This window comes from Sapajus apella, unplaced genomic scaffold (genome assembly GCF_009761245.1).
Source record: "Sapajus apella isolate SASKATOON/1434 unplaced genomic scaffold, GSC_monkey_1.0 scaffold39, whole genome shotgun sequence".
Classification (NCBI taxonomy): domain Eukaryota; kingdom Metazoa; phylum Chordata; class Mammalia; order Primates; family Cebidae; genus Sapajus; species Sapajus apella.
In genome coordinates, this window is record NW_022436979.1 from 6,874,829 (window position 1) to 6,899,844 (window position 25,016).

The following is a 25,016-nucleotide window of genomic DNA, read 5'->3' on the forward strand; positions in this document are numbered from 1 at the left end:
GTGTGTGTGTGTGTGTGTGTGTGTGTGTGTGTGTGTGTGTGTGTGTGTGTGTTTACTGCATTTCTTACTGTGAGTTAAAATCTAAAACTTTCTACATTGCCCTGCAGAACTACTCTTACCAACCTAGGAAATTAATGGGTCTATTCTTTGCTTCATCAAGCTTGGCTTTCCTTTACATTAGATTTTTCAAGGTGCTAGCATCAATTCAGCTCATCTCTACTCCTTGTCTCTTTAGTTAACCTGCAAATTTGGGCAAACTGTGTAGGATTTGTTCTAGTAATATTTTATCTAACTAAAGACTGTAGAGTGTTATTAAAGACTTTCTGGCCAGGCACAGTGGCTCACACCTGTAATTCCAGCACTTTGGGAGGCCGAGGTGGGCAGATCACCTGAGGTCAAGGAGTTCAAGACTAACCTGGCCAACATGGTGAAACCGCATCTCTACTAAAATACAAAAATTAGCCAGATGTGGTGGTGCACACCTGTAATCCCAGCCACTGAAGAGGCTGAGGCAGGAGAATCACTTGAGCCTGGGAGGTGGAGACTGCAGTGAGCCGGGATTGCACTCCACCCTGCGAGATAAAGCGAGACTCGGTCTCAAACTGAACAAACAAACAAAAAGACTGTTTGTTCTTTCCCCACCATCTTTCCTCCTTATGTCCTCCTAGTCTTTCGCCTTCAATCCCCTCCTTCCATGCCCCTCCACAACCTCTTTTTCCACCAGCCTCTGTTATTTTCTCTGGTACCTGATTGGAAACTCTTCATTTACATCTTTTGGCAGCCTGGACCAAAAGTGCAGCTGTTGCTGCTATAGCGCTTCATGACATGTGCCTTTCCAACACCTCTCTCATGCTGAGACTTAGCTCTTATTTAGTAGATCACAAAGCAGGAGTTTTACATTGCTAAAAGACATCCCTCCCCCTGCCCTCGCATCTTCTCTCCAAGTCAAACTCACTGCAGCTTTTCTGCTACTGTTGCTTTGCTAGCTCTTTACCTTTGGATGGAGGGAAGATATTCGACCTGGTGAGCCACTGCATACCCGGAAATTCTGCTTCGATGCCATCTCACACAACAGCCCAGTCACACTCTATGACTGTCATGGCATGAAGGGCAACCAGCTCTGGGGATACCGGAAGGTAAGAGGCAGTCACTGTGGTCATTCTCACATTGCTGTGGTTTAAGTTATTCTTACTCAAAGTTTTCTTTGAAAACACACTGTTTTAGATCCAGCGCAGCGGCTCACGCCGGTAATCCCAGCACTTTGGGAGGCCGAGGTGGGCAGATCACCAGAGGTTGGAGTTCGAGACCAGCCTGACCAACATGGTGAAACCCCGTCTCTACTAAAAATATAACAATTACCCAGGCATGGCGGTGGGTGCCTGTAATCACAGCTACTCAAGAGGCTGAAGCAGGAGCATCATTTGAGCATAAGAGGCGGAAATTGCAGTGAGCTGAGATTGTGTCACTGCACTCCACCCTGGGCGACAGAGCAAGACTCTGTCTCAAAAAAAAGGAAAAAAGAAAGAAAGAAAAGATAAGACACTGTTTTGATTAAATGTTTTACTGAGTCATACATACACACATTTGGCTCACACATCCAGAGATCACCAGCAAAGGTGAAGGGAAAATTGAGTACGTAGAAAGGTGCAAGCTTTTGGCTTCACTTGTTACATGTATGCCCATCACAGTTGGTTATGACTGAAAAACAGCTTTGAGCCAAAACAAGGAATGGGTCTAGTTTGAACTCAGAACACTCTCAAAAGGAAGAACCACATATCCAATAAGCAAAAACACGTAGGCATAATTTTTAACAACACCCATCCACAGCACACATACACAGATTACGGTATCCATTCATTTATTATGTATCTCAGGCTCACTGGCTTGGGACCTGTCTGGATTAAGACAATGATGTTTACACAAATATTTATAATCTATGTAGATATAATTGCTGCAATCCTTATACACAAAGTAACCCATTTACGTTTTCACCAAAATCCTGCTCAAATGTAGCAAAGAAGAATTCGAGGAATTTAAAAGTTTCAGAAATTATAAAGTTAACAGTGAATGATACGAAAAACTCAAAAACATATATAAAGTCACATTTTATTGAGTTAATAAAGAGCAATTAGTTTATTGTTTGAAAATATTTTCACTGTTTCCTTTTGACAACTTTTTAGAATACTATACAAAATTGCTTTTCAACTTCTTTGCTTTTGGGAATAGGACTGGCCATCAATTAGCAATTACTCCATAAGCTCCACTCTGCCCCCACAAATCCGTGGAACTGCTGGGGACTGCTCAGACATGGAGAAGATGCCTTCTGTTTGCTTTGTCACAATCTGAGGCTAGCCTTGCCTCAGGTTATGAGGAAAATTGAATATCCCCCACTTTATTCATGAACTTGGCCATCCCGTGGCTTAGGCAAGGGAAGAAGTGGTGGAGAGTCAGTACGGGAAGAGGGGACTGGTTATGTCACTTGTTCCCTCACTTAATAAGTATTCTGGTTTCTACCTCTTAGAGATGAGCTTCTAAAACTATACTCACCCAAAGGCAGACTTGTTTGTATACGTTTACTCTGCATCCCACCCCCACCCAAACACCCACAGGTTGTGGCTGTGTCCGGAAAAATTACAAAATATCGGTTGGGCTGGGCGCGGTGGTTCATGCCTGTCATCCCAGTACTTTGGGAGGCCGAGGCAGGAGTTCAAGACAAGCCTGGCCAACATGGCGAAACCCCGTAAAAAAATACAAAATTAGCCGGGCATGTTGGTGCATACCTGTTGTCCCAGCTACTTGGGACATTGAGGCAGGAGAATGACTTCCTAGGAAGTCACAGGTGAGCCGAAACAAGGTCGCACCACTGTGCTGCACACCAGCCTGGGTGACAAGAGTGAAACTCCGACTCAAAAACAAAAAAAAAAAAAAAAGGAAAAAAAAAAGCCAAAGAAAAAACCCACCACGCATCAGTTGTTATATCCTTCTGCAAAGCAATCTAGAATCAAAGGAACAGAGAAGAAGACAGTATCAGATAAAATGAGGCTGGGAGAATAGCACTGCTGTAGGAAAGCCTGACCCTTTTCATTATGAAATGTATAATAAATGATTCATCTTATCAAACTATTTTGCTATTCAGCATGATACAGTCTGTGTGTGGTGCAATAAAGTAAGGGTTTTTTTTAATGGTTACATTCTGACATGTAAGGAGTTACTTTCTGCACACATCAATAAAATAGCTGATTTACCATTTGCTTAGTGTGTTGGTGGTCCCTAATGAACAGAACATGTCTCATTACTGTACATTTACAGCATGACACACCAACCACTCAATAACATGTAATTAAGCCGAGAAAATGCAGTTGTTTTTATTAGTGAGCTTACAAAAGCTTTCAGGTGGATAAGAACAACTAATACACAGAGCTCCTGGGAAGAAAAAAACCCAGGCTGCAGTGGTTTCAAGGGGAAACTCTTATGAGCTTTAATACTAAACCTTTCCAGGATCCTAAGGGATTTGTGAAAGGAAACCACTAGATGTGATCGTGCTGTGGCTGCCTTCTCAGCTCCTTTTGTAGCTGTTGGTCTTGCATTACTTAAGAAAAGGTTACACTCCATGTGTATTTATACAGCAAGCAAGGTGTTTAAACTTAATCAGGAGCATGAAAATCCTCAAAATGGAAAGTTTCTGAAATATCACGTCTTGATGGATGACTCAGGCCTATTCAAACACACCTGTTTTAGAAAATTCCTCTTGTTTTTTCCAAGGGCAATGCCTAAACATAAAGAGTAAAAGCACAAAGAGAAATCTGTCTGGGGTGCCACCTTGTCCATTTGGATGCAGTACCTGGCTCTGCGGGCTTCTGACAGTTTTACGGGGGTTGTTTGTTGAGGCAGAGCTTTGCTCTTGTCACCCAGGTTGTGTGCAATGGTGTGATCTTGACTCATTGCAACCTCTAGCTCCCAGCTTCAGGCAATTCTCCTGCCTCAGCCTCCTGAGTAGCTGCAATTACCATGCATGCACCACCATGCTCAGCTAATTTTGTATTTTTAGTAGAGATGGGGTTTCAACATGTTGACCAGGCTGGTCTCAAACTCCTGACCTCAGGGGATCCACATGCCTCAGCCACCCAAAGTGCTAGGATTACAGGCACGAGCCACCACACCCACCCTGGAACTCCCACTTTTTATAATCATATTCATGAGATCAATCAGAGCCCTCTACTAATTGACTAAAGGGCTGCGTGAGCCATCTCCTAAGCTCCCAAAGTCATCATCATCATCCTCATCATCTCCAACTGTTAAAAAGGCATCAAGCTGGTGGTGCTTTACACACATTATCTCAAACCTCATAACCATTTAGGTTCTACTGTGTATAATTCACACAGGGAGAAACTGATACTAGCAGATATGTGGATTCAAACACAGATGAATCTGGCTTTAAAGTCTCTATTTCCTCTGCCATGCTTTTAAGGAATAAGATCAGTATTCCCCAGGGGAGTTTCCCAATGCCGGTTGGATTCAGTGTCACTGATACCAGCCAACTCCTCCCTCCCAGCTACACAGAGACATCTTGGAGAGAGAAGGTGGCCAGAGCCACCTTGCTTGAGCTGATGAAGGTTGTTTTTGGGCCCTGCTTCCTGGTTTCAGCAACTCTGACTCAGCTTCTAGTTATTTTTAGATGTGGCTCTTTGCCACCACAAAAGGAAAAGGGCATCCTTATTCTATGATGCTGGGACTATGTTCAGTTGCATAGCTGTTTCCTACAATAACAGGTACCCAGGATGAGAAATCCTGTTCCTGGTTTTATTTTACCACCAGGGGGAACCCTGTTATAAGAACAGTGAATCGTTGAAGCAACCTCAGTAAAAATTATTGTCCTCACCCAGCAGCCGAAACAAGAAACTGTGTTTCCTCTTCTTCAGCCCCCATTGGTCACTAAGACTTGTTACCCGCTCCTCTCAGCCAATATCTCTGAAATCCACCCCCTCTTTGCCATTGCTATAGCCAGCCCCTGCCTGGTTCAGTCTTCACATCTTAGCCCTGGGTTATTGCAATGACTACCCTGCCTCCTGCCCTTCCCCTTCCTCATCTTCCATCCTGAAGCCAGAAGGCAATTTCACAAAACCTCGCCATGGTATTCCGCTGTTTTACGACTTCATTGGTTTACTCATTGAGTAGAAGATAGAGTGCGTTAGCTCCTCAATTCTCATCTGGATCCTTCACAACCTGGCCAACGTAACAGCTGACCATCAGGCCTTAGAGTTATTCAGGTTTGATATCCTCCAATTCATCCTGAAATTGAAAGGGGATCTTGAATAGTTGTTTTGCTTCTGTGACTTTCAACTGCTTCACCAGTATAATAATGATAATAACTGAGTGAGATAAACTATGAAACTTCTAGCACAGTTTCTGATCCTATCATAACATTTCCATCTGTGTTGGTGACAATGCACTTTTTACATTGATCATCATGGCAAGGTATGTCCTAATATACCGCATCATTAAACCAATCTCTCCTAAGCCATATTGACAGTTGTTATCCTTCCAAAACTGAGAGCTATATCCCATGCCCTTTTCATTTTAAGTAAACTTTTTATTAGATTATAGCATATGTCTTAATTTGGGTTTCCCCAGATATATAACCTAAAGTAAGAATTTGAATGCACATGGTTTATTTGGAATATAAGATATTCCAAATAAAGATATAAGATATTCCAAATAAAGATATTCCCTATCAGAATATCTTGATAAGGAGTGAGGAAGTGAAATGGAGGAGAGGTCAGAGCCAATAAAGGGTGCATTATCAAGCAAGTACCACTGCAGGCAATTAGAGCTCAATCCTACTGAAGATCTCTGGAAATGTAGAACACACATCAGGGAGTCAATCTTTAGGTTCCTGACCAAAGATTGACTGGAGTGGTGTATAAATACCCCAACTCTCTTGATACCGCTGGCCTGCTGTTCTTACCAACAGAACCATTCTTAAGGCCAGAGAAAGTCCTTAAGCAGAAACATGCAGTGGCCAGTAGCTGGAAGCACAGCCAGCATGGAAAAGCCTGGAGGGCCATGCCCAGGGTACAGACATCACCAAGAATCCGGCTGCTCTACATCCTCACCAACACTTGGTATTGTCGGTTTCTTTTTCATTTTTATTCTGCGATTGTAAAGTGATATGTTTGTTAGCCATTTTGGATATCTTACTTGTGAAGCACCTACTCAAGTCTTTTGCCCATTTTTTAACATGGGCTGTCTGGCTTTTTCACACAGATTTTTAGGGACTTTTTTTCTATATATAAGTGCTTCATTGGATGTATGCATTGCAATACTTTATTCCAGTTGGTGTCTTGTCTTTTTTCTGTTTAATGCAGTGCCTTAATGAAAAGCTATTCGTTATGATTCGCGGGTTTTGTGTCCTGCTTAGGAAATCCTGGCCTACATGTAGTTAGCTTTCCAAGTTGCCTTTGGACATTTTGTTGCTTAATATTCTGCATTTTGGTATATAATTCCCTGAAATATTTTTATGTGTATAGCATAAGGATTGATTCATATACAGAGATAAATGGAAATAGATATTGATATTATTGATATAGATAGAGAGATGCTATTGATCAATCATCATTTACTTAAAAGATCATTTTTTTCCATGGCACTGAAGTGATGCTTTTATTGTAAGTCAATAGGTCTTATATACATTGGTCCATTGTTGAAGCCTCAAGTTTTTACCATGTAACTAAATAGTCTTAGCCATACAGAAAGTAAGCTAATAGAAATAAACTAACTTAATCTAATAGGAAGTATAGCCAAAAAACACAACTACCTTCACTCTTAGTGGTGAAATGTTAAAGTTCTCCTCCAGAGACTGGGAATAAAATAGAATGTTGACTAAAATCATGTTTTTCAACCTTCTATAAGATATCTAATCAGTATAATCAGGCAACATACAGACATTTAAAGGTTTAAGAATTAGACATTTAAAGGTTTATAATAGGTACATATTCATTTTAAAGTTTACCTGCATAATCTTTTGGATTTTCTAAATACACTATCAGGTCATCTACGAATAGACTGTTTTATTTCTATTGTACCTATTCATTTTAAAGTTTAGCTAAACCATAAAAATAGCTAAACCATAAAAATGAATAGGTACATTGAGCATAGGCCCAAGATGAAAATGAATTGTTTATATACTAGCAACAAAAAATAGAAAATGAAATTTAAAAGTGATTCCATTTGATCACACAAAGCACAAAATAGGAATAAATCACAGTAAAGATGTTAAAGACCTTTATGCAGAAAACTACAAAGCATCACTAAGAAAACTCATACAAACTACAGCGGGATCCGTCATGCACAAGGCTTATGTCTCAATATTGCGAAGATGTTGTTAGGTGCATCACTCTTGTAAAAAGAACCCCCAAAAGGCTTTGTGTGAGCAACATGGCTGTTTATTCACCAGGGTGCAGGCGGGCTGAGTCCAAAAAGAGAGTCAGTGGAGGGCAGTGGATTAGGAGTTGGTTTTATAGGTTGGGGCAAGTGGTCAGTTAAAGGTGGTAATCTATTTTAGGGAGGGGAAGGGTGTCACAGGATGCATGGTCACAAGGGTAGGGATCATCTATTACAAACAGGCATGATTATAAGGGTGGGGGTTATCAGTTGCAAGCAGAGGGGAAGGTGAGGTAAATTACATAGTTACAGGAGTAGGGTGTCTTGAGAAACCCAGTGTCCAGGGGGGATATTCCGCAAGGCTGAGCAGGAACAATGGTTACAGGGTGCAGGGGGAGAGCAATTAGTTGAGGCAGGAACAAGTTATTTCACTTCTTTCTATGCCTACCTGGTTACTTGTGGTTACTTCAGGCTTCCTGGCTCCTGGGACCATCCAGAGGTGTACGTGCAGGTCACCAAGGCTACAATGGCAGGCTTGGACTTGGAGGCCTGACATATGTCAGTTTTTAAATGATCTAAACATTTAATGCAAAACCAAACACATCTCAGGAGGCCTACTCTGATAACTTGATTCTAAAATTTACATGGAAATGCAAGGGAAAAGAATAGCTAAGAAAATCTTGAAGAAGGTAAAAAAAAAAAAAAAACAAGTACTAAAACATTATAAAAGCACCAGATATCAAAACATTATGAAAGTGTATTATTAAGGCAATATACTGGCACGAGGAGAGACTGACTGAGGCCCCCTAGTTGGTGAAGCCTGAGTATTGATATTCTTTGAAAGGTCCTAGGAGATTCTAATAGGCAGTCAGATGGAGAATCACTTTTCTAGCTCAAATTTTTACCTTCTTTCTTTAACCTACTTCTCCCTTTTCTCTAGTTGGAATTTTCCTCCCCTTTTTTTGTACTTCTACGGCATTTTGTTTCCTTATTTGTATTTAAAACACTGTGTATTATACATACTTAGCCCCCACAACCCCCGCCAACTACCTGAGGCCAAGAAATTTTTAAAACATGTCTACATGGCCTGCCTAATACCTAATATATGAAGTTCCTAAATAAGGATTCACTTACTGGCTTAAAGAACCACTAGTTCAATTATTAATATGAACCCCACCTTCAAAAACCCCAACCTGTGCTGGGTAAAACAACAGATTTCTTTGTCTTAAAACTGCACATGCAACCTCCCCAAAGTAAAAGATTTAAAATTACTTTTCCTTAGTTGCTCTCTGGGCATTCTTATAAGTTAACTTTCATAAAAAGTACTTGCAAATAGCATCAAACAGGAAGTACAGATAAGAAGGCACCTGCCAGGCTAAATTGATAACAGTGTAACAATCACATTCATTTAAAAAGCCAGTGAGTGGAATTTGTGGCATCTGCCTACATTTGACTATTTGTTGTAACTTATGATATATGCCAGGTTTTGGCCCCTCAGTTCATAAAATGAGGACGTACTGGCCCACCAAGGTGCCAGATAGAAGGCCTCCAGGTTGTTATTTTAAATCATTCTGGATAGGTATTGATTTAGGACCAAAAAATAAGGAAAGGGTATATAACAAGTTTAACTAAAAAGTCAAGTGATTCAACTCTGGTTCTGATAAATGAAGTCCCTATAAAATTCTAGACATGTGGTCAGAGGTCGGGCTGTCACACTCTCCCAGGTCAGCCCATTCATATTTGGGCAGTCCCAATTGCTAGAAAGTTCTTCCCTGGTCTTTGGTACCACACAGATTATATTTAATTCATTTTACTCAAGACGGATCCCAAATATTTGAACGAATGCTTGCCTGGTCTTTAATCCAATTAAATGGCCCAATTTCCTGCCACTGCTCTCCATGTGACTTAATTTGAACCTACCTTTATCTCCTTTATTTACCCCTAATGTACTTCACATAGTCTTAGAGAGTGGCATGATTCCCAGAACTCAATGGTCTAGGAATGTTGCCACCACGGAAAGTAGAATAAGTTTCTAGCAGCTTTTGTTATGAGTTTCCAGCACACTTTGCTGTGAGCAGAGTTTCTGTTAATTTAGCCTTAGTTGATTGATTTCCTGCCTTAACTTTACACATTCAGCTTCTTAATGAGCTTTCAGCATTGGGGGAAAAAAAAATCTCTCTTTTTCTCTTGCTTTGTTACACAGACATATCTCTCCAATCTTATACCTGTACAGGTCATCTTTTATAATTATGTTGCTATCTGTTTGTTTCCATTAAACTCTATCTTCTTATGTTTATCCTAACATGCATTTAAATATTTTGATTCAACTTAATAGCAATAGAAATATAATTTGTTCCATCCATAGATTGGATCAGCTTCCATTCATGCCTTCATCCAAATTGTTGATCCCAATGCAAAGTCAAGCCCTGATGCTCTATCATACAGTAGAGGTGACAATAATCCATTAATAAGGAAGTTACTCAACCAGATAAAAATTCACGTAAAATTATCTTCTAGACCATCATTCTCTAGCTTGCCCATAGGAAAACAAAATTGGACTCTTCAGACATCTTGCTGAAAACCAGGTGCCCAGTGTCGGCAACATTTTGGTAATAGAGGACTGATGTCACTGTATCCTAAGAAGTTTGATCCTTATGCAAAAAATTTCAGCACAAATTGAAAATTCAGTTACCTTGTCAAAGAAGGATGAGGCTAACTCTCAGGAGGTCTATACATTCATTGCAGCAATGAAGCTGCCTTTTCAATAATTAATTCTATCTTCCCATTCTATTTTTAGCTGTATGTCTAACCCAGCTGAAGTCACTTAGGTTGTTATGACCTTCTAACTTCTGCCATTTCAACTTAGCAGTACTCCTACTGATCACCTAGCATACTTAACTGTCATTCTCTGGTCACTCTGTAATAGAAAGGTTCTGTTAAGACTATCCTGGGGCTCTTCCACAAAGATAAAGTCTTTGTGAATTGAATGCCTGCCCAGATCTAGACTGTCAAACAGAAAAGAATCTTGTTAATAGAAACTACGAAAAAAATCAAATTAGTGTTTGTTAATCAGGACAATTCTTTCCTACCAAGCAGGTGTGGGGTGGGAGTAGACTGGTAGTTGGCTCAGCCAAGAAAAGAGATGAAACATAACTCAGAGCCTCTGTACCAAGTCTGTGTTCTTAACCTCTGAGTTATGTTTCATCCCTAATGCTAGCATTTGGGGAGGCTGAGGCATTTGAGAGGCCAAGACAGATCATTAGAGCCCAGCAGTTCAAGACCAGCTTTGGCAACATGGCAAAACGCTGTCTCTGAAAAAAAAAAAAAAAAAAAAAAAAAAAAAAAAGCTGGGCGTAGTGGCACAGATCTGTGGTCCCAGCTATTTGGGAGGCAGAGGCAAGAGGATCCCCTGAGCCTTGGAGGTCTAGGCTACAGTGAGTCATGATCATGACACTGCACTCCTGCACTCCAGCCTGGGTGACACAGTGAGATCCTGTCTCAAGGAAAAAAAAAGAGAGAGAGAGGGAGACAGAGAGCACAGGGCCTGATGTCTCCTGCAGGGCTTGATGGTAGACACTGGCCCCACTGTGGATGCTGGCTTTGGGACCTTGGGCAACTTCCTTACTATGAATTTCTGTTTCTACATTTATAAAATTGGGATAATAATCCCCCTTATTAACTAGTTTAGTATCTGCCTTAGCAGGTTATTCTGATGATTAAATAAAAATGTGGCAAGGTGCAATGGCTCACACCTGTAATCCCAGCACTTTGGGAGGCCGAGGTGGGCAGATCATGAGGTCAAGAGATCGAGACCATCCTGACCAATATGGTGAAACCCCATCTCTACTAAAAATACAAAAACTAGCCAGGCATGGTGGTGTGCGCCTGTAGTCTCAGTTACTCGGGAGGCTGAGGCAGGAGAATTGCTTGAACCTGGGAGGTGGAGGCTGCAGTGAGCCGAGATCACGCCATTGCCGTCCAGCCAGGTGACAGAGCAAGACTCCGACTCAAAAAATAAAAAATAAATAAAATGTTTAAGTGCACCTAGAGCATGACACATAACAAGAGTTCAATTGATGTTAGCTACTATACGGTACAATACCTTCAACAAGATATCTTCTGATATGCTTTTTGCTCTCCAAGTTGGTTTGCATACAGGAATAGATGGGCTAACTAGTCATATTTCTACGCTGTACATTTCTGTACTATTTTAACTATTTAGTTACAGCTAAATCTTAGAATATCCATTTCATAAGAGCGGGAATTTTTCTCTGCTTTCTTTCGTGCACTGTTTCCAGCATCTAAAACATTCTGTGGCACATAATAGGTACTTATTTCAAATTCACTGAATGAATGAATGAATGAGTGAATCTAGCTTCCTGTTTATACACATTCACTGTCTCTTCAGGTTGCTTAAGTGGGTTTAAGTAGGAAAAAAAAAGAGAGAGAGAGAGAGAAAATCTGGGTAGAATACTTAGCACTGCCTGACACCTTGATACACATTTGACAAATAGTAGCTATTACGTTCACATGACTTGGGGGCAGGTTTTCTGAGGGGAGCTAAAGAGATATGGATAGACAGAAACAAGATGCAGAACATACGGGCTTGTTTTACTCATGAGCTTTCGGTATAGAGGGGAAGCAGACAAATACTACTTAAAGGAAGTGTACAGAATAATATGAGAGCACAAAACACTGGGCGCTATCCAGGTCAGAAGGGTAGGGAAGCCTTCTCTGAAAAATTAACTTCTAAATGGAGGCGGAAAAGATGGAGACCTTTACCTTTAGGTAGGTAAAGAAAGTGATGGAGGAAAAGACCCCAGACATACGGATCAACTTGTGCAAGGCCCTGAGATAAGCAGGATATTGGTTTTCTCGGAACAGAAAGAAGCCAGTTGAAATGCATATGTGCGTCAGAAAATGAACTATTAGCTTGGTGCAAAAGTAATTGCAGTTTTTGCCATTAAAGGTAATTATATAATAATATAATAATAATACTATAAGGCCACACATCCCCCCTGAGCAACATGGCAATACCCCATCTCTACCAAAAAAAAAAAAAAAAAAATAGCTGTGTGTGATGGCAGCATGCACATGGTCCTAGCTACTCAGGCTGAGATGGAACAATTGTTTGAGCCTGGGATGTCAAGGCTGCAGTGAGCCAAGGTGACGCCACCGCACTTCAGTCTGGGTGACAGAGTGAGACCCTGTCTCAAAAATATAAAGAAGGCCAGACATCTGTAGAGGCAAGACTACACAAGACCTTGTAGGTCACGCTAAGAATTTAGCTAAGAGAGTGTGAAGTCTTTGAATGGATTGCAGAGCAGGGATCTAACACATCAGGATTGATTTTTTTTTTTTTTTTTTTTTTTTTTTTTTTTTTTCATGATCTTGGCTGCTCTCAGGAGAATTGAGGACAGGTTGTGCACATCACCGGCCCAGAAAAGCTGGTGAGCGGAGCAGAAGGAGGGTTTGAAGGTTTGCTGTAGCCAGCACCATCTCAGCACACACACCAAGGGGCTCTGTCAGGGCATTAACAAACATTACTTCTTTTCTTTTTTTGTGTGACAGAGTCTCGGCCTGTCACCCAGGCTGGAGTGCTGGGGTGATCTCAGCTCACTGCAATCTCTGCCTCCTGGATTCAAGTGATTCTGGTGTCTCAGCCTCCTGAGTAGCTGAAATTACAGGCATGCACCACCGTGCCCGGCTAATTTTTGTGTTTTTTAGTAGAGACAGGTTTCACCTTCTTGGCCAGTCTTGTCTCAAACTCCTGACCTCAGGTGATCCACCCGCTTCGGCCTCCCAAAGTGCTGGGATTGCAGGCATGAGCCACAGCACCCAGCCAAGAAACATTGCTGACTGGCCACATTAACCCCTGATGCAGGAAGACCAATTTTCTCCTCCTGTGAGGGATTCTAGCTGTGAAAGAACAAAGTGGAAAAGGTTAGACAATAAGACTGCTTCGTCGCTTTTATGCCTATCAAGGTGTTATTTGCATTCTCCCAGAAGCCAACAGTAAAAAAAGGCAGAAAAGGCCTCCTTGACTTGTCTTTCTTCCAGATGGCTCAAAGGATAGTCATATATCAACCTTGTTCTTCTGCACAACCCTAAGAGGTGGGAAAGCAGATCTTTTAATTCCCTGTCTCATCCCACTACCCTCCTGCCCACTCCATTCACTTTACAGATGGAAACCCTGAATCACTGACAAACCAAGTGACCACAAAAGGTTACTGTCAGAGATAAAACTAGGATTAAAACTGGTTTCATAATTCCAAGCCTTCATTCTCTCATTTCCATATTAGACACAAAAGGCATTGAACGGGAAGGAGTTCTCTCTTACAGAAACATCTTCCAGTGTATACTCTTGTATAATGAATCTTTCTATTTACATGGAAATTAATAGGAGGGAGTAACTTGACTCTCCCCACTTAACACAGAGGAGCTACCCTGAGATCCCATCTATATCTAACTACTCACTGGGCATCTAAACCTTGGTGTCCCATAAACATCTCCAACTCATCATACTTAAAACTGAAATCATTATCATTCCCACACCAATCCTGTTTCTCTTTCTGCATTTCTTGCCTCAATAGGACTTTTCTTCTAGACATTCACCTCCACCCTCTACCTCAGCCCCCACATCTCATTAATCAGAATGCCCAATGTATTTTCTTAGATCACTCCCCCGGGTCACTCCCAACTCATCCCACTGCTCTCATTTTTGCATCAGCCGAAATCTGAATCACTGCGGTAGCCTCTGGTGGTTCTCCTTTACTATAGTCCAATGCCTTTCTACCCCTCGTCCATCTTCCTCACTGCCACCCTAACTATAGACCCCATGACCACTCCAAGTTACTTTCATGGAAAGTCAAGCCCTAGCACTGTACCGCCAGCTCCTCATGATGTGGCCCTTGCCTACCTCTTTGGATATCCTTGTCTGGAATATTTCCCCTTGTTCCAGCGATACCATATGACTTGCTGGTCTCTGGCACAAAACCCAAGCTCCGTTCCTCTGACAACATCTTCTACTCTGGCTTCCTCAGTGTTCTCTGACCACCAGGGTGCATACCTGCTTAGGGCCCAAATCCTGGCCATTCCCTCTGGGTGAAAAGATCTGAGACCCTTTGCATGGTGAATTAGCTTACCTTCTTTAAGACTCCTCAGATGTTACCTTCTCAGTGAGGTTGATCCTGGTCATTCTATTTAAATTTTCACTCTGGCCCCACCGTTGGCACTCCAGGTCCTTCTGACTGCCTTGATTTTTTTTCATGTCACCCCTGAACAGACTATGTGTTTACCTACTATGTTCACTGCCTATTGTCGGTGCCCCCACTAACCCATCCTCACCCCTGCCTCTAGAAAGTAAACTCCAGGAGGGCAGGGATTTTTGTCTCATTAGGTTCATATTCCAAGCACCTAATACAGTGCCTGGCAAATAGCAGGTGCCCAATACATTTTTTTGTTGAATAAATTGAAAGCATAAGTATGCATATTCTTTTATATATTTTTATATGTTCTTCCTTATATCTAGAACAACCTAATTCATCCTATCACCCTCATCTACAACCTCATTGACTCTGTTTCACCACAAACATTTCTTGTTTTGTTTTGTTTTTTGAGATGGAGTTTCACTCTTGTTGCCCAGGCTGGAGTGTAATGGTGTAATCTCAGCTCACCACAACCTCTGCCTCCTGGGTTCAAGCAATTCTCCTGCCTCAGCCTCCCGAGTAGCTGGGATTACAAGCATGCGCCACTACGCCCAGTTAATTTTGTATTTTTAGTAGAGACGGGATTTCTCCATGTTGGTCAGCCTGGTCTCAAACGCCCAACCTCAGGTGATCTGCCCACCTCGGCCTCCCAAAGTCCTGGGGTTACAGGCATGAGCCACTGCGCCACCCTACTACAAATATTTCTTGTTTACCTTTTGGTCTTCCTTATGTCATGGGTCAGAGGGTGCATCTTAGGTTATCTTTCTATGCTCTCTTCTCATACATACCAGAAAATAAAACGCACTTAATAAATATTTGTCAAACTCAACTGACATGAATAATGTTGTCTTCTAGGCAAAGGAACTAAACACATAGCTCAGACATAAGCTCTGACCGTAATTGCACAGAAGAGCTCATTTCAGAGCCATAGATATCCTTACTCCATAAATCCTTGTGCTTAAAACAGGAGGTACTGTTGCATCAGTTTGGATAACCAGTTGAGGCAGAGGATAACTTTCAAAAACGCTATTTTGCCAGGAAATATAATTGGGTGTTGAATAGCTAGTCTCAGACCAGATGTTGGGTACATTCTGATTTTTAGAACTGGGGATGCTCCCTGATTAAAGTAGGGGAAAGGAAAAGTAGAATCACTATTTCTTAGTTACTTACTTATAGGCAGGACACTATGCCAGTGATTAACTCTTTTTATCCTCAAAATAAACATGTGAGGCATACTGTCATCTACATGTTACCGATAAGTAACTGGAGTTCAGAGAATTAAACAAGTTTTCCAAGATCAATAGCAGGACTGAAATTTGATAAATCCTCATCGCTGCACATCCAAGCCCTTTCCCCAGCACCGTGGTGTCTCTCTGCCCACTGTGTTGTAGTTGCCTTCTTGGAATCACCTTCATATACCTATTCTACTATTTTTGCATCTTTAGCATTTGGTTCTTTTATGACTAGTGTGGAATCCTTTCTGTAACTCAAATATTCTTTTTTTCCTTCTTTTTTTTTTTTTTTTTTTTTGATATGGAGTCTCACTTTGTCGCCAGGCTGGAGGGCAGTGGCACAATCTCGGCTCACTGCAACCTCCACCTCCCAGGTTCAAGCAATTCTCCTGCCTCAGCCTACCCAGCAGCTGGGACCACAGGCATGCGCCACCACGCCCAGATAATTTTTGTATTTTTAGTAGAGACTGGGTTTCACCATGTTGGCCAGAATGGTCTCAATTTGCTGACCTCGTGATCCACCCGGCTGAGCCTCCCTAAGTGCCAAGATTACAGGCATGAACCATCACATCTGGCCAACTCACACATTCTTTTAAAGTTCAGACCCTAGAGGACTATGGAACCCAATACAGTCTAGCACAAACCCATGAGTGCATAAAGTGTCACACGCATGCCAATCAAGTCCACAGGCCTGCTATAAAGAAGTGCACCTTTCAATGAGCTACCTGGAAAGGCGCACCTACACTTGCCAGGGTGCACTGGTCGACTGTCATTGAGCATTGATTATGATTCAAACTGGATTCAAACTTTCACATTTCCTCTCAACAATTTCTAATTTTCTCAGGCAAAACAAAACTAAACCGAAAAACATAGAAAAACACAAAAATAGACAGAGTAGGCATCCAGGAAAAGTGAAAGGAGTGAAGCGAAATGCAATTCTGGATTACACTGTGAACAGTCAGAGCACAGGCGGTGCCATCCCCCGGGACTGGGAAAAGAACAGTCTAGTTAAAAGCAAAGAAGGAACATCTTCTATCGTCCTGTAGGGAGGATTCTTATGGAAGAGCAGACTTGCCAAAACACTCAGAAGTCTGTTCCACAGAAAAAAACTGTGTTCAGTTCTGTCACGGCTGCCGTGACTGCCAAGAGGAAGGGCAGAGGAGGGAAGGTCTGTCATAGAACCAAAGACCACATTCAAAAAACAATTTCTCGATCCACAGACTTACTTCCAACCAGGAAAAGCACCAGGAAAGACATTTAGTAATTCACAAGCTCGGCTGAGTAGAAAAGTAAAGATGGCAGTGGTGTAGCTAGCCCCCAAGGTCAAAAGTGGAAAATGTTTGCTATGGGCCAGGCAGAAGGCGCTCTGAGAAGCTTCACCCACAGGATTTGCTGGGCACTCCCAAGACAAGGGTGAGCAGAGCTCTGTCTCCAACCAGGAAACAATCAGACTGTGTGAAGTAGGAAAGACCACAGACAAACCTCTCGAACATGGAACTAGGAAGGAAGTGGTGATTTATTCGGTCACTGGGTGGTGATTTATTCAGCCGAGAGCTGCGGCGGCATAGATGCCTAACAACCAAGCTCCCCAACAAAGAAAATCCTTACCCTTTTAAAGGGTCACAGCTGGGCCAGGCGCAGTGGCTCACGCCTGTAATCCCAGCACTTTGGGAGGCTGATGTGGGCGGATCACGAGGTCAAGAGATTGAGACCATCCTTGCCAACATGGTGAAACCCCATCTCTACTAAAAATACAAAAATTAGCCTGGCATGGTGGCACGCACCTGTGGTCCCAGCTACTCCGGAGGCTGAGGCGGAAGAATTGCTTGAACCCGGGAGGCAGAGGTTGCAGTGAGCTGAGATTGCACCACTGTACTCCAGCCTGGCGACACAGCAAGACTCTGTCTCAAAAAAAAAATAAATAAATAAATAAAAGGGTCACAACTCTAGAAATTACATATGAAAGGGTCCTGGGCTTACAATTCTAGAAATTACAAGTGAAAGGTCTTGATCCATGAAGTAGGCATGGGGCACGTGACTTAGGTGGGGGTTTGATTGTGTTTAAGTAAAAACAATGCCTTCCGGAAAGATTCCTCCATACCGTGCCTGCGATCTACAGGAGTGCAGTAAAGGGTGGCGCCCAGGTCTGCCAGCCTTTACTTCACCTGTTGAAATGCAATGTGGAAGTCTGGGGGGAGGGCTCCTAGAAGCCTAAGAGGATTAAGGGTCTCCTTCCTCATGTGGATCTCTGATCACTGTGGATGGTCTCTAGTTTGATACCCTGTCATTTGTCTCTGCCACTAGTGAACTTTAGAATAAAATGCTCATTCATTTTTATGACTAGAAGAGGCTTCAGAGATTTATCTAATCCACCCCCTCATTTTACTGATGAAGCTTCTCAGACATAGATAGATGAAGGGAATCCAATGTTTCAACTTCTCTGAGAACATGAAGTACAAGTACAGAAACACATTCTGGATCGTTCAGGGTAGCGGTGAATTTGCATATTTGACTTGGTTCTCCCCAGGAGTACACCTGCATTTGTCTGAGCATGGGTTCCAATATGGGATTTGGAAAAATACGATCAATTGATGGCTCAGAAAATAATGTTCAAAAAAATAAAATGTTCACAAAGTCTGGTTTGATATTTGCATACATGGTGAGGTACACAAGCTGGGGAGAAAACAGAATAGAAACATGTCCTACTCCTTTCCTCACTTCTTACCTTTTATGGACATATGTGTTTTGAGGGAGAATCTGCTCATCTGAAGAGCTTTTTTTTTTTTTTTTTTTTGAGGCCGAGTCTTTCTCTGTCTTCCAGGCTGGTTCAGCTCACTGCAACATCTGCCTCCTGGGTTCAAGCAATTCTCCTGCCTCCACCTCCCAAGTAGCTGGGTTTACAGACATGCACCACTATGCCTGGCTAATTTTTATATTTTTATTAGAGACAGGGTTTCACCATGTTTGGCCAGGCTGGTCTCGAATTCCTGGCCTCATGTGATTCACCTGCCTTAGCGTCCCAAAGTGCTGGGATCACAAGCGTGAGCCACCACGCCCAGCCACACGTGAGCTATTGATAAAGGTGACAATAAGAAAAAATATAAATAGTGAAGAGAGGGCAAGAAGTGCATGTACATAGAATAAAGTGAATTAGAATGTAGCAGGTCACTTAGAATCTTCATGACTGTAATAGCTTAAGAGTGCTCTTTGAAAAACTTACCTAAACCTATTAGATCCACTTAGCTTCACTAGTGGTTGGGGCGGGGAGAGTGTGCATGAGAGATGCTAGAGAAGAAGACAGAAGACAGTGAAAGAGACTGCTGCCCAAAGGCCACAGCAGCAGCTGGGAGAGGGCATCTGTGACAGCAGATATCTAGCCCTCCCAGAAAGAAGGGCTGGCGGAGATTCTCCTTCCTCCAGGAAGCTGCTTCCTCCACTCCAGAGGAGGAGAGAGCTTCTCGGAGTCTTCCCTGGGGTCGGACGTGGGTGGAATTAAAGAAGCGGGAGGGAAATAAAACAGCAAAGAAATCTCAGGAGTCCTCTTTCTGTAAGGAAAGTAAAATCCACAGTAAACTCAGGAAACCCCTTTAAAGAGAGCAGAAGAGAATAGCAAGCCTTTGTATTAGGCGCAGCTCTGTTTACACTGAAAATAGAAACAGGCAAACTAAATTGCCTGCAGGTTGCCTTTCTCCTTCCTTATTCTTTCTTCCTTCATGCAGTGCTTAACTATGCAAACATCCGGATCCTAAAAGGATATTAAATATTGGTTGATGGAGTCTTGAAATCCAGGAGCAACCCAGAAATGTTTACAAAGGGTGTCTGAGAAACTCCTAATTTTAAAAGCATTGTAAGTTTAGTATTCCTCAGATAAAGAAAGGTAACCAGAACCTGTAAACCTTTCTTACACTAAATAATAAAACATTACTTGGTCCTAAAAATGTAAGCAGTGATTTGGGGATGTTTTCTCATATGATTGGCGTTATAGACAATATTAGAGATAAATTTATTACTAGTTAAGGAAAAAAGTTTTTTTAGTATTACCTTTTCCCCAACTACACAATTAAAAGGGGGTGTGTGTTAACAGAGCTAGTTCAGACAAGGAGCTTGCTCACTACTTAAACTTTCTGTCCCCGTGGTATCTTTTCATTCACTGGGCTGTTAAATGCATCATGTACCTGGGGGCTTTTTAAAAATGAATGCTGCCTCCTCCATTTTGCGGAAAGCAATGAGAACGGAAGCACCGGAACACCTGCATTCTATCAATGAAGGGATTGAGAGGAGACTGAAGCGCGAGAGCTAGCAAATTTGAATTTGTACATTCAGCTATTGCCTGTGTGTCCTCTGTCTCCAAACCCATATTCATCTTCTGAAACGGGCAGCTGAAAACCCATCACTTTTGGCTGCTTTTTTTTGTTTTTGTTTTTGTATTTTTCTTTCCCAGTAGAGGTTCAATGTGAGGGAATTATGAGTCTTCTGGTCATTGTGTGTGCATGTGAGCAGAGGGTATTATTTACTGTGGACTCAAATATAATTTTTTGCGTACCTGTTTCTCCTCAAACAGCTTCATTATTGTATGCTTGCTATACAATACTTGCTACTTGACAAGCAACCCCATGTACTTATTATCTTCAAAATCCAAGCAAATAGCAAAAGGCTCACCACAGAAAAAACAAATGGGTTGTTTTTTTGTTTGTTTGTTTGTTTGTTTGTTTTTGAGATAGAGTCTCACTCTGTTGCCAGACTGGAATACAGTGGCATGATTTCGGCTCACTGCAACCTCTGCCTATCGGATTTAAGCGATTCTCCTGCCTCAGCCTCCCCAGTAGCTGCAACTATAGGCGGGTGCCATCACACCCAGCTAATTTTCCAATTTTCCTATTTTTAGTAGAGACAGGGTTTCACCATGTTGACCAGGATGGTGTCGATCTCTTGACCTTGTGATCCACCCTCCTCGGCCTCCCAAAGTGCTGATATTGCAGGCGTGAGCCACTGCACCTGGCCATGGATTGCTTTTTTTTTTTTTTTTTTTTTTTTAATGAACCATTGAATGAATGCGTGAATACCATTTTTTGTCTCTAATTGAACCTGCTTGTAAGCCCTACATAGTGCCAATAGATCCTACAAATTCGCATTCCATATTGGCAACTCCATCTGCTATTGTTTGATTTGGGAGCTGATCTATTTACGCAATGAAAATATACTGAAATATAAACAGAAATATCTTACTTCTGTACGTTTTGGGTTGTAACCATTCACCACGTATTACAACAGTCTTTTCTTTTCTTCTTGACTCCTCCAGGACAGAACATTATTCCATTCTGTGAGCAACAGCTGCATGGATTGCAACCCCGCAGAGAAGAAGATTTTCATGGCCAGATGTGACCCTCTCTCTGAGACTCAGCAGTGGATTTTTGAACACATTAATATGACTGTTTTAGAAAAATTTAACCACCATGCCAGCTCCTAGAAAGAAAGAAGGAAGAAAGAGTGATTACCTACAGATTATAAATGAAATTTTAGCCAGCATCTGGGTCAAAGGAGTCAGGAATAACATTTCCTCGATCCAGGAAGGCTGGTTTAAAAATCTGTAAATGCCATGTTAAAGTAGGTTGTTTTGAAGAACTTCCTGCATCTGAAGAACTTGGCTGAGAATCTCACCAGCTGCTTCTGAGAGCTCGAGACTAGCAGTTCCCTTGCTGGCCAAGGGCAAAGATTATTTAGGGACTTTTCAAAACAACTGCTGAGCTAATAAATCCTAGCATTTCTCAGGTCAAATCCTGCAGTAGTGAGTAGCTATGAATGGATCCTATTAAATGGGTGGGAGGGGGGTGAAAATGGAGTGCATGACTGCTCTGACAACCTGAGGGTATCACAGGTTTAGAACTAGCCACGCTTAAGGGGTGAGCTGTACTCTTTGGTGCCATTCTCTGACTAAGAATGGGTTAAGCAGGTTTAACCCTTAAAAGTGCTGCAGATGATTTCAGAGTGCTCATACCATTCTGGTTTCTTTTGCTTTATTTTTAAATGAGGGTGCAATATCTAATGTAAGACTCAAACTACATAATGAAATGGACATCCAGTGATCACATTCTTTCATTTATATTTGCTGTTTTCCTTTCAGAGCAAAGGTTTCTTATTGTTCGTGAAAATTCATGCTCCATGAATCCACTGAATTTCTAATTCAATGCCCTTCTATGAATCCAGTTAAAAACAACAAAAAAACTACTCTATCAAGTTACTCCAAAGAAAGATTTCACAGAAGCAGCAAAACCATATAAGATTTAGGAGAGGGACTTCCCTGGGAAATCTATTTTTACTTTTCTATTATTTTTAAAATCTTAAAAGTCTGATATTTGTCCGGTCATAATTTTTATTAAGCAAGGAAATGGAGTGAGGTTGATGTAATTTGTTTAGGAGATTCCTCAACCCAAATAAATCTACACTCCAAGTGATGTGTGAAAACGGCTTGGTTCACTTTAATTCTGTTTAGTCAGTGGTGGGAGCTTAGAAGTGGTTTTGTTTGTTCGTTTATTTATTTGGGTTTTTAAAATTGTTGTTCTTTTGTAGTGTTGATATGAATGATGTTCTTTTCTTTGGAAGCTCATAAAAGGGATTACCGTTAATAAAGTGTTTCTGACACCATTTTCTGTTAATGGGACAATATTTCGGGGATGAAGAAAGACATGCTCTGAAAACTAAATGGAACGTTTAATCCTTAAAACAATTTTTTACTGTTCAATAATGTCAGGTTGGGGGAAGAATATACAAGTACTAAGGTGGTCCTCAGGAAGAAAGAATCATTTTTATTATACGTCTCTCAAGTTTTTTTGGTATAACAATGTTTTGACTTTGCTTTTTTGTTTTAAGCTGGTATTCCTGTTAATAAAAATTTATATAACATCTTGGATCTAGAGCATTAAATTTTAGAACTGGGAAGACTCCTAGGATCCAATCCCTTTTTTTCTTCAGATGAATAACAAAAGCCCAGAAAGGCCCAGCTCCTGGCAGGGCTGTCTTCTGACGCCTATTCCTGTGTTTTTACTCTTGTGCTATGTTGCCTTACTCTGTTACCCAAGCTGGTTCTGGATATTACTGTGATTTAACTTGAGATTTTCGGTCACTAGATGAGAGTACTAGGCCTCCCTAGGGATGCCCGCTAAAATAATATTCACATTTAGAAACTTTCATACAGGCCATGAAGCCTCTTCTTGTACATATTCATGATTTTGTAATCTCCTTGAAACCTAATCAAAATGTCTAAACTACCAGGCTAATAGCTGGGGAAGAGTTATTTCATTATCTTTACTGATTTTTCAAGCATTCTTTTGAAGAGCTATTTTTTTTCTTTTTTTTTTTAATTATACTTTAAATTTTGGGATACGTGTGGAGAAAGTGCAGGTTTGTTACATAGGTATACACATGTCATGGTAGTTTGTTGCACCCATCAACCTGTCATCTACATTAGGTATTTCTCCTAATGCTAGCCCACCCCTAGCCTCCCAGCCCCTGGCAGAACCTGGTGTGTGATGTTCCCTTCCCTGTGTCCATGTGTTCTCATTGTTCAGCTCCCACTTATAGTGAGAACATGTAGTGTTTGGTTTTCAGCTCCTCTGTCAGTTTGCTGAGAATGATGGTTTCCAGCTTCACTCATGTCCCTGCAAAAGACATGAACTGATCCTTTTTTATGGCTGCATAGTATTCCATGGTGTATATATGCCACATTTTCTTTATCCAGTCTATCACTGATGGATATTTGGGTTGGTTCCAAGTCTTTGCTATTGTGAACATTGCTGCAATAAACACACATGTGCATGTGTCTTTATAGTAAAAACGATTTATAATCCTTTGGGTATATACCCAGTAATGGGATTGCTGGGTCAAATGGTATTTCTGGTTCTAGATGCTTGAGGAATCACCAGCTGTTTCCACAATGGTAGAACTAATTTACACTCCCACCAACAGTGTAAAAGTGTTCCTATTTCTTCACATCCTCTCCAATATCTGTTGTTTCCTAACTTTTTAATGATTGCCATCCTAACTGGTATGAGATGGTATCTAATTGTGCTTTTGATTTGCATTTCTCTAATGACTAGTGATGATGAGCTTTTTTTCATATGCTTGTTGGATGTATAAATGTCTTCTTTTGAGAAGTATCTGCTCATATCCTTCTCCCACTTTTTGATGGGGTTGTTTTTTTTTCTTGCAAATTGTTTAAGATCTTCGTAGATTCCAGATATTAGCCCTTTGTCAGATGGATAGATAGCAAACATTTTCTCCCATTCTGTAGGTTGCGTGTTCACTCTGATGATAGTTTCTTTTGCTGTGCAGAAGCTCTTTAGTTAATTAAATCCCATTTGTCAATTTTGGCTTTGTTGCCATTGCTTTCATTGTTTTAGTCATGAAGTCTTTGCCCATGCCTATGTCCTAAATGGTATTGTCTAGGTTTTCTTTTGGGTTTTTTATGATTTTAGATCTCACATTTAAGTCTTTCATCCATCTTGAGTTAGTTTTTATATAAGGTATAAGGAAGGAGTCTAGTTTCAGTTTTCTGCATATGGCTAGCCAGTTTTCCCAACACTATGTATTAAACAGGAAATCCTTTGCCCATTGCTTGTCTTTGTAAGGTTTGTCAAAGATCAAAAGGTTGTAGATGTCTAGCATTATTTCTGAGGCCTCTGTTCTGTCCTCTTGTCTGTTTTGGTTACTATATCCTTGCAGTATAGTTTGAAGTCAGGTAGCATGATGCCGCCAGCTTTGTTCTTTTTGTTTTGGATTCTCTTGGCTATATGAGCTCTTTTTTGGTTCCATATGAAATTTAAAGTAGTTGTTTCTAATTCTGTGAAGAAACTCAATGGTAGCTTGATGGGAATATCATTGAATCTATAAATTACTTTGGGCAGTATGGCCATTTTCATGATACTGATTCTTCCTATTCATGAGCATGGAATGTTTTTCCATTTGCTTGTGACTTCTCTTATTTCCTTGAGCAGTAGTTTGTAGTTCTCCTTGAAAAGGTTTTTCACATCCCTTGTTAGTTGTTTTCCTAAGTATTTTATTCTCTTTATAGCAATTGTGAATGGGAGTTCACTCTTGATTTGGCTCTCTGTTTGCCTGTTATTGGTGTATAGGAATGCTTGTGATTTTTGCACATTGATTTTGTATCCTGAGACTTTGCTGAAGGTGCTTATTGGCTTAA

The 25,016-nt window shown here is 41.2% G+C and overlaps 1 protein-coding gene across 1 annotated transcript in view; it reads left to right on the plus strand.

Moving 5' to 3' along the window:
- The window catches only part of GALNTL6 (polypeptide N-acetylgalactosaminyltransferase like 6), a 1,261,291-nt gene extending 1,238,571 nt beyond the window's left edge, over positions 1–22,720 (plus strand). Inside the window, exons 12-13 of the mRNA XM_032298886.1 lie at positions 987–1,136; positions 21,120–22,720. Coding sequence (XP_032154777.1) covers positions 987–1,136; positions 21,120–21,287 — 318 coding nt within the window. The 3' untranslated portion in view covers positions 21,288–22,720. The remainder of the gene's footprint in view (positions 1–986; positions 1,137–21,119) is intronic.
- The last annotated feature ends 2,296 nt before the right edge of the window (positions 22,721–25,016 follow it).